General features: G+C 46.4%; 1 protein-coding gene across 6 annotated transcripts in view; it reads left to right on the top strand.

Annotated features, from left to right (window-relative positions):
• Window positions 1–17528, top strand: part of GRIP2 (glutamate receptor interacting protein 2) — a 314019-nt gene extending 296491 nt beyond the window's left edge. For all 6 annotated transcript variants that reach the window (XM_068154133.1, XM_068154131.1, XM_068154129.1 and 3 more), the window contains exons 19-24: window positions 914–1090; window positions 4134–4287; window positions 7252–7372; window positions 10877–11113; window positions 12764–12910; window positions 15411–17528. In XM_068154133.1, coding sequence (XP_068010234.1) covers window positions 914–1090; window positions 4134–4287; window positions 7252–7372; window positions 10877–11113; window positions 12764–12910; window positions 15411–15608 — 1034 coding nt within the window. In that variant the 3' untranslated portion in view covers window positions 15609–17528. The remainder of the gene's footprint in view (window positions 1–913; window positions 1091–4133; window positions 4288–7251; window positions 7373–10876; window positions 11114–12763; window positions 12911–15410) is intronic.
• Window positions 17529–17845: the final 317 nt, after the last annotated feature.

Here is a 17845-nt window from a genome sequence, read left to right as displayed (position 1 = left end):
GAGGACTTTTATTCTCCAGCTTTTGCAAGTCAGAGATCCAGGGTGTGGATGGCTAACAGCATATCTAATCAACAAGGACTTTAAAATATTCAGTACCAAGAATCGCCTGTGCTGAGAAATCATTCCTTGCATAGCTTCTGCCTGAGAGGGGGTTTGATATAATGATAATAAGGGTCTATTATTACTAAAATAATGAAAAGGAAGGTCTGAGCTTCATCATCCACATTCAGCTTTCCATTCTCCAATCATTAATCAGGGGAAATTCAGCCTGAAAATACCAGGCCCAGGTATTCCACCATTGTCTTGAGACTGCATGGGAGACTGTGGAGAGGTGGTGATTAGCCTTGTATTGAAATGAGGTTGTACAATCTTGGAAGGGAGCTATAACTTCAGCTTCAGCAGTAGTCTGGGAGCAAGTTGCACTGTTGTTAGAACCTCATTAAAACATATGTTTGTGACAAAGTTTGCAGCCATCACCCTGACTAGGAGCTGCTTGGAGTAAAAAGGAGGCTGGCTGAGCACAGAGAGGCTATGGGCTGTTGACTGCAGAGGCCAGCACTTCTCTGGACAGGGCTGTTGGGAGGAAACTTTCAAAGACACAAGATGATGTGCTAGTGAATTGAGATGAGGTCTGAACTCTCTCATGCTTGGGAATCCTCGAATGCCCATGGTTGCTCCTTATGTTTCAATGTGCTAAAACTCAGAAACATAGTTTTTTCTTGATTCAACTCGAGGTAAGAGTACTGTATTAAATCCTTTTGACTGCATTGCACAGGCCTTTCTCAGCTGCTTCAGAAGAGCTACAGAGGTACTTCAAAAGACTTAAAGCACCTGGGCTTGCTCCCATGGCAGCACAGGCTCTTCCCTGAGGCTTGCTCTTCCTGCTTGCTAAAGAAGCGTCTTCTGTTTTCAGAATCTTATCCCAAGAAGTCGGGGAGCATAAATGAAGTGAGTGACCCAGAAGATGAACTGACAGACTCCCAGAAAACTAGCAAGCTGTCTGAGATATACTCTACCACAATTCCTAGCGTGGACAGTGCTATGGAATCCTGGGATGGCTCTGGCATTGATGCTGGGTATGGAAGCCAAGGTAAGCCAGAGCTGTCTTTTCTTAGCAGTCTCTTGCTCAAGATAAAGATAGGCAGAGCCTCTGAACCTGTCTGGAGACTGAACATGAGCTGAAGCCTGTGGTCTGACCACATTTGCATGGCTTCTTGCTTCTGCCAGGCCCAAAATGTATTTTAAAATGCACTCGTGATGCTCTGGGTTGATGTATCTGGTTTAGGGTTTTATTGGCACATTTCTTCTGGTTTATGTGGCATCATCATGCTAACAGCATTTTGAAACCATTACAGCACTTTATAATTCACATAATCAGGGGAAATATTCACTGGCCATATGTCTTACAGAGTATTTGGTCCATAGCTCACTTTTAATTCTCCAGAGAGCCCATGTGGGACATATTAATCCTCTTCAGGATGTTTTAAAATCCACAAGAATGTCTTGTGACTAGAAGCACTCGCTTAACAAAATAATTAAGGTAATACTACAAGAAAATATCCCTTAATTCTCTAGTGAGTGATCAGATGAACATGTCTCTGAGGCCAGGTTTATTCAGCTGTGGCTTCTGGCAGACATATGGAATTAGGATGGAGAAAGCTCTAGTCATGGCAATAGATTTTTGCTTGGAGAAAAGCACTGGAAAATAGTTATTCCAGTTCAGATTCAGTGATGTAAGCTAGTATTAGCCTGTGCTGAAATCAAACCATATCCTGAATCACCTCTGCAAGAGGAAACTGGTGAAAAGATGCTGTCCTGAACAGAATGTGAAACCAAGGAAGGATGCTGCAGAACCACTGTTGCAAAGCATCTTCCGTGTGCTGAGCAAGGTGTGTGCCTGCGCTTGCTGCACTCTGACTTCAGCACTGTGCAGGTGTCTCTTCCAACATGCCTGCATCTTCCTTCAGCCTTGGTTGAAGTCTTAATTTGGGAGCAGAGTTGGGACTAGAGGCTTCATTAAGGAGGAATCCCCTGGCCTTCAGAATGCTGCAATCCTTCTCCATCTAATTGAATGTTAACACAAGTTGGACACTGGATTTAGAGAAGCGATTGCTTTTACCGGTAAATTGAGAAGGAGTAATTGAGCACAGAGCCCTGGGGAGTGGGGCTGATGCCAAGTTGCCCAACATCCACAGACTGCAACTTTGCTTCCAGGGCTTTCATGTCTTCCTTAGTAATTGCATGTGGCTGCATGGTGGTGTGATGCTGCTGGCTGGGAAGAGGGATGCTGAAGGGTAGGAAGAAGCCCCTGCAGGGTTGCCCATGAGATGTGCAGGCCAGGCATGATACAAGGTGACCTGGGAAGCACAGAGCCTGGAGATTGGCATTTACACTCCAAGGGAAGAACTCTATCTAGATTGGGCTCTTCAGCCTCCTTCGTTTGAGGTTCAGCCACACCCTAAGGAAACTGCTCAAGGAAGGGTTTGGGCAAGGGAGCTGTGCTGGGCCTGGTGGGAACATGCCACCAGGTGGCTCTGAATCCCAGGGATCCAGCCTGTCTGCCTGAAGGAGAAGGTGAAGTTGGTGGCACTCGTGACAGCTCTGTACATACAGCCCTGTTGTCTCTGGCCCCCTGCACCAAGCCCAAGCCTCCTGCTCACCCACTGCAGGGACCTGCATCCAGGGATGCAGGCAGAGAACGCTCCTGACTGCTGTAAGATGTTGGTAAGCACCTCCCTGGGGCTCTCTCCAGAGCAGTCTAACCTTTAAAAACATACAAAGGAAACACTCACTAAGTGAAATAACAGACCTTGGCATTTTCAGAGAAAGTGCTGGCGTTGTCTTTGGTTATTTCCAGTGCTCTTAGTGTTTTGGGAGGTCAAGTCTCCCTTAATTATGTGTTTCTCTGTTACCTCTTCCTGTTTGCTTGGCACAGTGTGTGATAGAACCGTACAATGTTTCTTAGAAAGGCTATGAGACTTCTCTGAAACATTGAATGGGCAGCAGGAGATGGGCAGGGAACTTGGGAGATTTATTTCCACTGCAGATGGCACTAACACTACTGAGGAATGCTCTGTTTTGGAAGTTTTCTGTACAGGCAGCTTCTCATGAGACCTGGGGATCTTGTGACTTAGTAGTAATGGATTTGTATCTCTGAAGGAAGACACTGAAAAATGGAAAAGTCCATGCAGCAAAACTGGGCTGAGTTCACCACGGTGGTCTGTATACTGATCTCCCCTCAAATGTAATACAGATGAGCTTCCCCTTCTCTCAGGGCAGCAGAGTTTTCCCACCTATTCCTTGCCTTCCACACACATGTCCCTGAAGCAAGTTTATTCTTCCTGTACCAGCTGGGCCCGAAACCATGGGAGGGCTCTGCTCGCTGTGGGAACTGACTGGCACCTCTGGGGATCAGGGCTGGCTCTTCCTCATTTACCACTGCAGAGCCCACTGGAGCTGAAGACTACCAACAGATACCCTAAGCACCTTTTACAATTATTGAAGGGAGGCTGTTGCTTCTGGCTGCTTGGGCTGCAGTTTGTTTGTTGCTGTTCTATAACCTATTACTTCTTTTGTGTTGTACACTAAGTCACAAAGACAGCTGAGAATCTACATGAAGATTAATTTTTATTCCTATGAGAAATCAGGGCTCCAAATACTTCAAAATGAATGAGGTTAGGCATGCTTTGGGAAGCTTGATGGCATCTTCTCTTTACCTTCTCTCTGTTTAAAGGTGGATACTTCAACAGCACGATTTTGTTGAGTTCAGTATGGAAAAAGGAACTGTTAACCAAGGTTGGATCTGCCTGGGGGTAGGATATCAACATCTGTGGGTATATAGTCCCAGGTCTCTAGATCCCAGATCCACACCACAGAACTACTTAGAAGTGGGGGAGCAAAGGAGAAAAAGGACATCTTATGACAAGATCCTAAGAAGCTGCTTTGGTTGAAGCAAAAAGAGATGGGAATAATAATTCCTTTTAGCTGACTGAGGTGGATTCATTATGTACTCCACACAGCCTCAAGTGTAGACTTGGGGAAGGAGGCTCTCCTGGTTCAGTGTCACTTACTCCATTTGAGTTTTCTGACCAAGTATTACCCTCTCTTCCTCCACCTCTTCTTGCCTTCCCTAGGTACTTACATACCTCAGGCTGCAGGCATAGCCCTTCATCCACATGAATGGAGACACAGCAGGCAGAAGAGCAGCACCCCTCCAGGGGACCCCAGGAAAAACTACCCCTACATGGATGGAAGCTTCAGTGAAGATGACTGGGACAAGCCCAGCAGGTATGGAGGGGTGGGAGGAGTCAGGGACTTGTGTCTGCAAACGTTGGGTGTCATTGCACAGGGAGAAAAGGGCATAGGAATGTGATGGAGTGGCCAGCAATGTCCCTGGCTCAGCATCAGGCAGCCACGGGGAGAGGTGCTGGGGTGTCAACCTGCTTTGTGAAACCATCTCCACGTTGCCAGATTACCCTGGGTGCCCCTCTGCCATGGCCAGGTGACATTGGCATCTGGAGTTAGGGCAGTCTCTGCTGCATGGACTACAGGTTCTTAGCACAAGTTATACTCCTGCCACATAAAGGCTGCAGTATTTCATAATTTAGGTGTAATAAGTAGATATGGGCAGGGCTATCCCCACGTGTGCTGGCCACAACCTTGTGAGTGAGGATGCAGCTTCTTAGGAGCTCAATGCCACAAAACAGAAAAGGCCAACCACAGGTCTTGGAGGTTCAGTATGAGGTTGCATGTCAAAGTTAAACTTTCCCAAAGGTGTGGCTGGATGTCTCTCTCTGTGACACTTCAACCCTTCTAACACCACAAACAAAACCACGCTGAGTGAGCGCGGCTGAGATAATCGCCTGGATCAGCCAGCATGGGAGAAATCCTGCAACACCTTCTAACTGCTGGAGGAGGTTGCAGCTGCCCCTCACTCGGGGTGGAAATCCTGCTGGATCTGCCCTGGCCAGAGGCTGCCCTTGCTTAGCCACACATGGTGGAAAAGCCTCCTTGCTCCGTAACTTGCCCTCGTGTTGATGTCCTCCAGCGTCCCCATAGTTGTGTGTCTCGTGTTGTTACTGTCGGTTCTTTTTTTTTTCCCCTCCTTATTTTTTTCCTTAACTTTTGTTTGTCCAAACAAAACCCTTAGAACATCTCATGGCCATTTCCACCTATTTAAAGATGATCAAACTGGCAGGAAGGCTGGCAGTGGTGGAGACTTTGTTCTTGTTTTGCCTCTCAGCAAGAGCCAGCTCGCAGAGGTCATTGATCCCTCGTGGCCCTCCCAGCGAGACCGCCGACAGCTGAAGTAGCAAATCTGAGTGCTCGAAGCTCTGCTTGTCCCTAATGAGGGCTCTGAGCCCTGGTGTCAAAGTGCAAGTGAAACGGTTCGTGCCACTGAGCCCTTTTTATTAGGGAGAAAAACAAAGTATCTCTAATCCCAGCCGCCTTTAGCCTGGAATAAACCTGCTGACCTGGTGGAGTGACAGCCTACATTGATTCATCTGCCTCCTGGTTGTGTTTATTATGCTTCTGATCTGAGAGGCAAGAAAGTAGTGACTGGAAGGGACATGGGCCTCTTTGGGAACCTGGGAGCTGAGGAAGGAAATGAGTAAGGGAAAAGAATTGAAAATTCCTTTTGGAGGGAAATTTTGGTTTGTTTTTGTAAAGTCTTGCTGGGTGTTGTTTTGACCTTTCTGCCTGATGTAAAGGCTACTGTCCTCTAAAAGCTGATGAAAGGTAGGGGGGGAATTTAAAATAAAATAAGCCATGTCAGATACTGCTCTCTCCAGACAGGCCACGGTCCCACAAGGAGCAAAACCATATGTGTGTGTAAGTTCATGCCTGCTGCAGACTCCCATTTAGATCAGTGGGAGAAAAGCAAAGCACGTGCTCGACTTTGCAGTTAACAGGGACCTGGAAAAGCCTCTATTAATAGCACAGGGGGTCATTATGTATTTAATGGAGGCCAACCTCTCTTTGACTTGCACTCAAGTAAAATGTTTTGACTTTGCTAAGTGGCTCTGGTGGAAGAGCATCCCTGCCTGTCTGCAGCACTGGCTACCATTAAGCCATGTGAGATGCTGCCAGTTGTTGCTGAGGTATAGCCTCATCCATGCAGCTCCTAATAAGATACGTAGGAAATGCCTTAGGGCTGCTCTAACGTCACTGTCCTCTTGGTGTCCCTCCTCTTGCCACATTAGTGTGTTTATTGTGACCTTGACTTAACAACACAGTGTTTCTCTCAAGAGGCTCCTGTTAAGCTCAGTGGTGATGGTCTGAGTTTTGCACAGTCTGGTGTGTCCAGTGTTGCTTCTCTGGCTTGTTCAGAGGACTTCAGCACGTTTAATGGCAATTTGCTTTAGAAATCCAAGAATGGTCCCTGGCTTGTGGTCAGCGACAAAAGATGCTGAAATTGCCGAGGTGGGAAACTGCAGAAGCCCCAGCAAGACGTATGTGGTGTTCATGTTAATGTGTGCTTGTAACAGCTTGACAGAGGTGCTCTCTGTCCTTACTCTCTGCTGTAGCCAGAACTGGTGGCAATCTTTACATGGCTGTAAGTGCCATGGCTGTAAGTGCCATGACTGTTATATAGCAGAAAAAAAAGAAAGAAAAGGTGACCTTCTGACAGTAACAGCTGTGTTCCCTGGCCATCCCAAAGCCAGTGGAGCTTGGTTTGTGTGGGTTGTACATTGTCAGTATTGCCGGCTGTAGCGTGCTTTTGCTTGTCCAGCCCAGGGCAATCATTTTTATATACATCTTTGCATTATTTACTCATAGAGACCTAATGTATTTATCATTTTCTCACCATGTCTGTTACCCTTTGTGTTTTTCTCTCTCTTCTCAGGTGTTCTGTGTCTCAGATCTGAGCTCTATCCCATCAGCCTTTGTACTAACAGTCTCTGAGGCTCCTGGTTTACCCATAACGCATCCTTTTTTCTTTCACTTCTCTATTTCACCAAAACGTCTTCCTAAACCTACAATCTTCCTACAGGCACTTTTTAATTTACCCTTTGAACTTTGACATTACTGCACCAACTTAATTCTTCCTTTGAAGGACACTTTGCCCCGTTAGTAAATGCATGGAGGTCTCGTATTCGGACTCTTGTCTGAAAAGTTCATATTGTTTGCTTTTGTATATGAAGACTCTTCAAGTCTCTGCTTTTACTGGTGAGACACTTGCTGTAGCCTTGCGACTTTCATCCCGCTGCAGAAGAGTGCTGACAATGTTTGGTTCCTACGTTACAACAGATACCCCAACCGCCAAAATGGCCTTGAGACCACTCACGAGGATAGTTTTTGGCGTGTTTTTGGAGAAGCTTTGGAGGATTTGGAAACATGTGGCCAGTCTGAACTTTTAAGGGAGATTGAGGTAAATGGCTTCCTGAATTTGCTGATGATCTGATTTGCTCTTGCTGTAAATGTTAAACTGTTTCCCCAGATCTGGTAACTTCCCAAAGTGTACTTGGGCAGCCAGAGGCGTGAAGGAGGGTTGAGTTTAATCCATGTCAGTGTCTGTGCTAATGGTTAACTGTGTTGCATTAGACAGCTGCTTCTGTGCACTATTTCCCTGAGCCAGTGACTTACCCACCAGGACTTCCATGCTCTTTTTGCAAACTGTTACTGGCCAACAACCTTTGCATGATTGTTGGCAAACCTTCCCTATTGAGCAGTAAACCCTCTGCCTGGAAAGATACTGTCTGTCCAAAGCACTTAAAGGCCAAGCAAAAGGAGCCTTCAAAAACCCTACTGGGACAGAAGCCTTGGCTTACTTCAAATATAGACAGGCCTGACATCTATCTTGCATTCAGCTGTCACTCTGTGGGGAAGTGTTTCAGTGAAATAGGTAATTGGAAGCTTTTCAGCCAGCCTTCCCCACGGAAAAATCTGAGACAGTAATTGCTTCCTGCAGAAATAAAGGTGTTTCCTCTCTTCACAAGCCACTTTCTCTTTTCTTTATCCAAAATGCTTTGGAGGTCACACTGTTGTGTCCGGTTATAGGATGGCGATCCTGGATTTGTAAGCCATGGGATGCAAAGAAAGGCCTCTCTGGGGGCTGTTGAGCGATAGGAAGCAAACCTTCCCTGCAAGATGGGATCTGTGCTTCTTCCTTCCTTGGTGCAGCTCCTGAAGTGTGAGAGGAGTTAGACTCCATAAGATCATCTCTTCCCCTGCCTTCTGGATGCAGAGGAACTGGGCGGAGCTCACTGGGTCATGGCCTCCATTACCCCCAGTGGGACTGGTTGTATGCAGAACTGCATATTGCTTAGGTTTCAGAGATAAAAGGCAATTTCTGAATAATGGGGTGGAAAAGGAAAGTCCTATTTTGATCTATATGGTGACAAGGGACTTGCTAATTGTTCTTTTCTCCTTGATCCTTAGCAGCTGTAAGTGAGAGAGGAAATCTCAATTGAATTTATTGTGCTGAGGTACAAAACGTTATATTTATTATCTTAACTGCTTAAAAAAACCCTTCAACACACAAAACCCTAAAGCCCCAGGCCCCCAAAACTATAACTTCTTCCTTTGATGACTTATTTCCTGAACCTGAATGTATTTAGAAATGAGCTTAGCCAGCTGCTATCAACCTTTCTGAACTATTTTTGACTGCTTAAGAAAAAGTACCCCTCTGAAATGATGCATAGATGTTTCTCTTCTGCCTAATGGTCAGCATCTAAAAGTTAAAAAGGGGATTTGTTGGACTACTGTGAAATTCCAGGACAGAGAAGAAGTATTTCTTCCCAGTCCTTTTCCTTTCCCAGGGATCCATGGTGCAGAGATGTATGGGCTTTTGATCCATGTTGTTTCAAGGCTTTGGAGCTTTGTCAGTTATAGCAGTGCTTTTTAAAGTGTAGAGAAATGATACCAAAAAAGCTGAGCATCTCTGGGCTTTTGGTGCATTTAGCACATTTCTGGAATATTGTGGGAAGTTCTGGGGACAAAAGGAAAATGTGGTGTTTTTAGCAGGAGACTGATGCATTTAGACTCCCCTTTTATTGAATCCAAATAACTGAATGCACTGGTCTCTCTGAGTGCCCATCCTTCCTTAGCTGTGGGATGTGCAACACTAACTGGGGCTTTGGCTGTACTGCAGGTTTCTAAGCCCCAGCTCCAGGCCTCCTGTGATTTTATGACAGTCACAGATTATTTTATTATTATTGTTTAAATTTGACTGTTCATGCTCCACATTTGGGAAATAATGTATGCAAGAAAACCCCAAGGTAGCCTGGGAACAGGTTCGTGTACAGTAGCAATGCACTCCCAGACTATGGGATATGGGTAGAAACAGCTTTTTCCAGTATGTGTGGTGGAGTCTGTCCCCCTGCTTTGTTCTGAGGGCAGGCAAGACATGGGGAAAATAATGTGGGGCGACCACAGGCCTGGAGAAGTCCAGAATTGCTCTTTCTGCTGCTTGCACTTAACCCAAAGCACCTAGCAAATTCTAATGATGCTGCAGGGAGTACTTAAATACCGCAAAGGCAGCAAGGAGTTGAATGCCATTGGATATTGGCCAGTTATGGTATTTGCAGAACAGCAGCACAATGTGCACAGACCTTTCTGTTCTTCTCCCTGGCTCTGCAATGCCTGTGTTGATATAGCATGGCACAAGGTCCTGGGGGAGTGTTGAGGCTGCCTGAGGTCAGTGAACACATGTACTCTGGTTGGCTGTACCACTCTCTGTTTACTTGCATTTCAAGTGTGGTCAGTCAGCATTCTTCCAGCACGTAGAAGGTATTTTAGTTTTGTCCAAAACTCTGCTGATTAAGATTTTTTTTGTGTGTGTGAAGACCTGAACAGTGCAAAGGTACAAGGTTTTCTGTGTTTTATCCATCCCAATTTTGATGAATAACACGAACAGTGCTGACATTTTCATACTGCCACCAGAATTTGCATTATTTGTCATTGTTCCAGCCTGGGGCAAAGAACTGGATGGTCCCTGTTAGAGATTTAGTTACATGATGTTTCCCCTGTGCACAGGAGCAATTGCTCTTTGACTTGCCACAGTTAGCATTGCAGAATTTTGCTCTCTGCTCCTTACCTTTCCTTTTCTTTCTTCTACCTTTTGACATTTAACCTTTCAACAATTAATGCAGACCCTTGGAGCCCAAGCTTGGAAATGGCAGTTTTTGTTATGCTGTTTAAATGGTCTGTGTGACCTGGAGCCACTTGAGGTTCCACCAACTGGATTCTTGACTCCTTCGTTAGCTTTGATCAATGTAATCTCATTAGTGAAAAGCATTGCCAAATGGAGTAGAATCTACTTAGGGGCATCTTTTAATGGATGCTATCAAGGATGACCAGGCTTAAATATTACTCATTTTCATATTTTAAACTCAGTTTTGCTTGTGACAGCTCCCATTTCCTGACAGATAAAGGTTCTAATTTCTCTGCTGAACTGCCCTTCACTGGAGTCCAAGGAATGGACTTCCCTGGGCCACTGCCAGCACTGTGCAGTGGTGACAGTGAGCTGCATCCTGCAGGAGTAGGCAGAAGACCCAGGCAGACACTGGTTCCTCTGGGAGCCCCCTGAAGTTAGGATATTTATCCTTCTTGACTGCCAAGGAGATTCCTGCATAAGACGAGGCCTGCTTGGCACTGTTTGTGTAGAAGGGGTCATCAAAAAAGTGAGGGGGTGCTTCAGAAATATTTCCTTCTGAGATAAAGCTCTGTGTTGGGGTGGCAGTTGAGAGCTCACAACAGGTCAGAGACAGACCTGGCAGCAGGCTCTTGAGGTCTGGAAGTGGCTTTTATACTATCTGTAAGAGCTTCTTGATACTTATTTTCTGATTAATGAGAACAGTGGTGCCTTCTTGTTGTTGTTCATTCTACTTCTGCTGCCAGCTCATCAGAGTGACTTTGTGCCCTTGCCTTACAGGCATCCATCATGACAGGGAGTGTGCACAACCTGGGCCTTGAGGGCAGCAAGCTGCTTCTGGACTCAGTCAACCCATCGGGACTCAGCCCATTGAGAAAAGCAAATTCCAGCTGTGATGATGGACAAACTGAGAGCAGCAGCTCCCCTGCCAAGAAGAATGAGAGGAACCTGGACATGAAAAAGATTGAGAAGGAGATGCAGGAAATCATGTCCCCTACCCCCCTCGAGTTTCACAAGGTCTGTGTTGCCAAGGTTTGGTCTGCTGTGGCACTGTGGTATCTTGATGGTTAAAGTTGTAGCAGATTTGCAACCTTGCAGAAAATCTCATTTGTTCAGAGGGACCCCTGGAAAATGTTCCCTCTTAAAGCTGGCCCCCACCAAGGTCTGCAGATTGAGATGAAGGAGCACCTTCAGAAGAGCTGTCCTTTGCTGTTCCCCTTTACTACATGAGATTTCCCAGTCCTTGTGTTCTGGAGTTCATTAATTGGTGCTATAAAGCAATAGAGCTCAAATTATGCCACTGTGGGTACCCATCAACCTTTTTTTCAGTAGCACAGTTATTCAGTAGGCCACTTTTCATATAACAAAATAAATTCAAATAAGAATAACTTCGCTTCCCTCCCCTTCCACTCCATCCCCAGCCTTTGTGAAGTGATGCAAATAGCAGGAAGTCAGCAGTGAGATACCTGTTTGAATTTAGTACCCAGCTGAACACAGCCAGTTTAAACATGGAGCAAAGCAGTGATAATTAGAAAAGGTAATTAACTGTAGAAGGTGTTGATCCAGAACTCAAATGGGGAAGGGAAGCTGGAGAGGTTTCAAGAAAAATTGATTGCCTTTTTCTTTCCTGGTGGGACTTTAGGATGAAATGTGCAGGTATGGTAGCTGGAAAAAACAACTTTTTCATGTTTGAGCTGCTCTTGTTCTTCAGGGCATGGCAAATGTGTGCTTAAATAAAACTCCTTTGTACCCGAAGGAGGAAGACTGTGTAATTAGGCATGTTACAGGGTGACTTTCCATTCCACTGGAGCATCTGATGTTGCCTGTATTGGGAGATGAAGTTGAGCCCAGGTGGGCTTCCCTTTTGCATCATCCTGGGCACTGTCCTTTCCAAGGACCGCACATCCATGATGCTCGCTCAGCCAAGAACACTGGTGCAGTTAAGAGCCTCATGGTAGAGATACACTTCCAGTTCATGAGGGCAAAGGGAGGTTTTGCTGGTGTCCTGGAGTCATTTGTCCCTGACTCTCAGTGTTACCTTGTGGCAAGACACATTTCCAACAGTGCACTCCCTTAGGTTAGTCCACAGTGAGACCTGCTCAAGAGAAGGGCTATGGCATTATCCTTTACTTGTCCTCAGTATGTCAGCACTTCTTAGTATGAATTTTTGAAGAGAGCTTGTGAATAATATGGGGAAGTTTAGATCTTCCTGTTGAGTGATGCATTAAAAAATGAGCTGTTTATACAACTGACACACTATATTGAAAACTCCCTGTGCACATGTTGATTTCTCATGTGCTGGTCTGGCATACAGGGAGGATGCACAGGGAAGGTGATGTTCCACTGGCAACGCTCCTTGGTTACTCTTTGGGTGAAACACAGCACCTCTATGTTATTATACTACATTTCTTTCCCCAACCAAGGGAGAGGTGACAAGCCAGTCACCAAAGCACTGCTCATGATCTACCTAAGATGATGGTGTCTGACAGATAAAAGCTCAATCTGTATGAGCTGTCCAGGCTAAGAAAAATCTACCCTGGGACACCCAGAGGAGAACTGCTGTGGGTCCACACACATCACCTATGTTATTCCTACTCTGTCAACCCTGTACAACTCCTTCTTCCTTTGCTGCATTAAAACGTGTGCTTTCTGTTTCTGCCTCTCCAGATGACGCTTCACAAAGACCCAGAGAGTGAAGACTTCGGATTCAGTGTGTCGGATGGCCTGTTAGAGAAAGGTGTCTATGTAAATATGGTCCGTCCGGATGGGCCAGCAGATCAGTGTGGTCTCAAGCCATATGACAGAGTGCTTCAGGTAATAAATGCAAAATGCAGTTCTGGAGGCTGGGACGGAGTGAATGAGTGGCTGAGAGGAAGAGAGAAGTGAGACCCACCCATGGCAGCACTAACTGTAATGAAAGGTAATAGTTAGCCGACTAGGTGAGCTCTTAGCCACCAAGCACTCAATGAGACTTGTGATTTATAATGAGAAATCACTAGGCAGTACCCCCAGGTGGTACCCCTAGGTTACACTTATTCAAGGACACAGCATGTCCCAGCATGGGCCTTTTTGAGCTTGCTCAGCTCAAAACAACCAAAAAAGCTGTGTGCTTCCACTCCTTACCCTCAGTTCTTTTCCTGTCATGTAAGAGGGTGATTTTTTTGGATGAACTAGACTCTGTTGACCAACACATGTTCCTGCAAAGCCCCATGGGGAGTTAAGTGGTGTTCATGAAGTTCTGTGCATGCCTTTGACAACTAAAAGTTTTCTAGGAAATACATCCTTCAAGCAAAGTGTTTTCTATCAATATTTTTCTTCGAAAGAAACTTGATCTGGAATAGCTGATGCAGAAACAAACAGAGAACTCTGGTCAAAAGCACAGTCTGTGTAAATGTGACCTGGGCACATCGAACTGCCAGAGGGACAGCAAGAGCGTGGTGAGTTTTGGAGATGGGAGACGAGCTTTATATGGATGAAAACCAACTATTTTAGCTTTGAGGCAACTCAACACAGCAACTGTGAGGAAGTGCAACCCCAATGGAAAAATTGCCACCATTTGGAAACGCAGATGTTGTCACCATATTTGGAAACACTCAGAAAGATGTTTAGTTTTACTGATTTTGAGGTGGGGGCTGCTAGCAGTAGGGCAGGAGCCAATGTATTATGCACATCAGGTAACTGGAGAACTGGCAGCACTGTGGGGAACCTTGTTTAAGCTTGTTATGGTCTCTAGCCAGTTGGCTGCTATACAATTATTCCTTCTCCATTTCAAATAAAAGATGGTGCAAGAATGAACAAGAAGCTAATTAGGCTCTGGGCTGCCTTTCTGTTGAATGTTGGATGTGTCACTTTTTGCAAGCGCCAAGTGCTCTGGGAGGTGTGCCCAAAATCCTAAACAGAGCAGCGTGGAGACTTTCAACACCCCCCTTCCACATGCTGTGCTGCGTGGCTTACACCTACAAAAAGACAAGGAGATTGCCATCACCTTGACATGTGGAGTTGTGAATGAAGGACTGCAGACCTGGGACAGCCGACTTGCCTCAAGAAGCACAGAAATGCATTGCTGAAGATGCTTCACAGGGCTGCTGATTGTGGACATGGTGGTGTGCCTGAGGGCCAGCGAAACACCTCATCCCGGCTGGAACAGACCCTCTGCCTCTTGGCAGGATGGATGAGCATGAAGCATGGCATTGCACTGATGGCCCTTCTGCACTGGAACTGCCTGGCTGGCGGAGAGCCAAGGCAGGGCAAGCTGACGGCTTCTCTCTCCTTGTCCACATGTGGTCTAGGAATTGTACTTAGTTACTACACTATAAGGAGCAATATTGGGGTCAACTCTGTGGACAACAGCTAGGACAGGGGGGCACTGCTACCATCACAGAGCCCAGCTCCATGGGCACATGTTAATACTGGGAAAAGGTTTTAGATGAAAGTGTTGCATGGACTCATCCAACCCTTACCCAGAGAAGGAAGCAACGCCTGGCCCCAGGGGTTATGTTCACTCCAAAAGGTGGGTGGGAAATTCCTTTCTCCCTTCCCTGCTTCCCCTCCCCATGCTGTTTGCCAGCCCACACCATCCCAGAGCTGTTGTGGCACCAAGCCCAGGTGCTCTGGTAGCTGTAGGCAACAGAGCTGGAGTGGTTCTTGCAGATGACCCAGCCTATAAATGTGCTTGAAGGTCTGCAAAAGACAGCAGTAAAAGTGTGTTCACTGATGAATTCTGCTGAGAGAGTTTGCAGCTGCCTTCTGAGCCCATGTGAAATGCATCCAGAATTCTCTGAAATGAAGGATGTAAATGGGGAGAGGAGAAGCTGAAACTGTTCAGTATAGTCTCAATTTACTGCTGGCTGAGTTGGAAATTAATTGGCAAAAACCTCAGGGCCTGCGCTTTATTTGCTTTCTAGGGACTGAATACCCCGCATCACACATTTAAGGCCAGTAAAAGTCACCATGGCAAAAAACCCAATGGAAAATAGCAACATTTCTCCTACAGGCTTGAACTGCAGATCTGGTTTTGAGCCCTGCAGAGTTTAATATCTGTAATACTACCTTAGACACTGGGGGTCAGGGCTTATGCCCGATCCAGACTTTTATTTGCCCTTCCTTTACTGGTTACTGCATCATTTCTCAGCTAAGCAAGGATGTGCACAGTCTGAAGGGGTGTCCCCGCTCTGCTCTGAACCCAGAATTAGGGTGCCCTGAGAGCTGTCTGTTTTCACAGGTGTAGGCTTAGCACCAGCCTTGCATTTCCTGACTAACAAACATGGTCTTTCTGTGTTCCTCCCTATGGCCTGTCCTAAATCCATCCCGGCAGGTAAACCGCGTCCGAACGAGAGACTTTGACTGCTGTCTGGCTGTTCCCCTGATTTCGGAGGCTGGAGATAAGCTGGACCTGGTGATTAGCCGAAACCCCTTAGCAGTGGCTGCCAACGCTCCCCAGGAGGGGAACAAAGAGCTGCCAGCGCGGGTGGCCCACGGCGCTGAGGTCAAGGCGAGTGTCCAGACGCTCTGAGCAGTGGAAGCAGAGCAGATGATGCTGGGGCCTCTGCTGAGCCACTGTGGTATTTGGGGTGGTTTTGCTGGTTTTTGCACTGGTATTTGTAAATGCTGTGTGTACCGTGACCTGCAAGTGGGGAGGTGGTCTTCAGAAAGCCTGTAGACCACCAAATATTGCTGGGAAGGTCAGAGCTGAATGTGCATCTCGGGTCGTGGGCAGTGTTGGTGATGGGGTGAGCTGCTGACAGGAGGAAGGAGCATCCACAGCCGTCCCTCATGGCAGGGCATCCTCCTTTGCCCTGTCTGCTGGGGTGCGCAGAGTCCTGCCATCAACATCCTCCTCACCCTGAAGGCCTTGGCCATGCTCTATACACACATGGTGCTATTATGTTTCTTATTTGCTCAGTTAACAGCATCCAGCAAGACTCAAGCGCCTTTGCTTTTCCATTTTGCCCAACTCCATCCTCTGAACACCCCTGTCAAACCTGTTTTCACAGCCCTTTGCACTCCTGGCACAGGGCTGTGGAGAGTCCTGTTTGAAACACGTCTAAAACTGTGCTTGAGAGTGGCAAGATGCAATTTTTGTTCAAAATTTGGTATTTGCAGCTGTTTTCTGCCAACCCTGTCTGCGCTTGCCACCGAGGGGTGGCTTGCCCTGTGGTGGGAGGAGGTACCACATTTTGCAATTGATTCCAGTGAGCAGCATGGTTACCTGTGCTGGAGTGGTTATTACACAGCAGAAGGCCATGCCCAAAGCTAAGGGCCTTCAATATCTGCCCAAATCCCCAGCCACTTTGTTTGACTGTGCTTTATGGAGATCTCTTGCTTGCAAACCTGGCCTGTGCCCACAAGTAAATAGCAGAATAGTGATGTTTCCAGAGCTGTCCACGATGTTTTGAATAAAACCTTGTTGTGTCCCATCAGGCAGTGGCATGAGAAGCCCTTGGTTAGGTGGAGGTTCTGTCCCCTGTGTCCCGTGCGGGCTGGGCAGTCTATGTGTCCGCGTGGGTTCGGCTGCTTGTCCAGGTCCACCTGCATTTGCCTGTTGCTGGCCTCTCCGTGGCTTTGCAAACCTGACACCCCATGGTTGCCCCCCTCCCTCCTGAGAGCCCCTAGCCCTGCAGGGAAGAGGGGCTATGATGTTTGCATCCATTTCCTTGTCTGCCTGACATGTTTCAGATACTAGCACTTTATGATGATGTTCATGTCCCAGTGGTGATGTGAGCCTGGCATTGCTTTTCCTGGGAGGGCTTGGGCATGGCAGAAACAAGGAGTTTGCTCAGTCAGATGCTGCAGCCCCAACGCCCACCACCCCCATTCCTCACTCACCTTTTTGTTTCCTCCATCACCACCCACCACAGGGCGTGGGATGGGGGTGCAGCACACGTGTGTCACTTTGCCGAGCCAGGATTTGTTCCCCCCACTATCCATCCCTCAGCCACTTTGTGACTGCCCCTCTCAGCTCTAGCTCAGTGTATCAGGGTGTTTCTCCCAGCCATGTGCCCAGCCCTTTTTCCAGCTGTTTGTTGTTGTAGCCATTTTCTCTTTGAGTATGCAATACCCCATCCCATTGCTGCCACAACTAGATAATGTGCCATAACGATACTGTGGAGCATTGACAGTGCAGCCGAAAAGTGTTTTTATATGCAATATTCCAAGCAGTGGAAGCTCACTGGGGCTTCTCATAGGTTTTTAATGAAGACTTTTATTAAAGGCTTTAAAAAAAAAAAATAAAAAGGAGGAAAAAAAATATAAAAAGGAAGAAAAACTTGGTCCTTGTATCCCTTCCTATGCATTTTGAATGATATGAAGATGAACTGCATTAATTAAATGTGTATTTTTATCCATATATTAGAGTGTATTCCTTGTAAAGTATTTTTATATGCTAATTTTCTTATGTATCTATGAAAGCACAATATTTAAAAGTACAGCATTTCAAAGACTATTTTAGTCCTGTTTTGGACATGTTTGTAAATCTCTGTATTTAAATGGGATTGCAATTACTTTTTGGTTTTCTTTCTTCCTTTCTTTCTTTCTTTCGTTTTTTAATTAAATAAAAGCAAATTAAAACCGTCGTGCTTTGTGCCTCTTTCTGCTGGAGGGTCAGAGAAAGGCAACACTCTGCCTTTTTAGCACTGTTTAAACTTGCCAGAGGACCCCTAGTTAAGAGACACCTCAAAAGGGGAGGAGGAAGGCACACATAGGGTACTGCGGGGGGGAGGCACTGCTTGTAGTGTGGGGCTGAGGTGTGTG

This window comes from Melanerpes formicivorus, unplaced genomic scaffold (genome assembly GCF_026170545.1).
Source record: "Melanerpes formicivorus ecotype bairdi unplaced genomic scaffold, bMelFor1.0.p_v2 SCAF_28, whole genome shotgun sequence".
Taxonomy (NCBI): domain Eukaryota; kingdom Metazoa; phylum Chordata; class Aves; order Piciformes; family Picidae; genus Melanerpes; species Melanerpes formicivorus.
The sequence above is the reverse complement of the archived record's forward strand: the minus strand, read 5'-3'. Positions and strand labels throughout refer to the sequence as shown.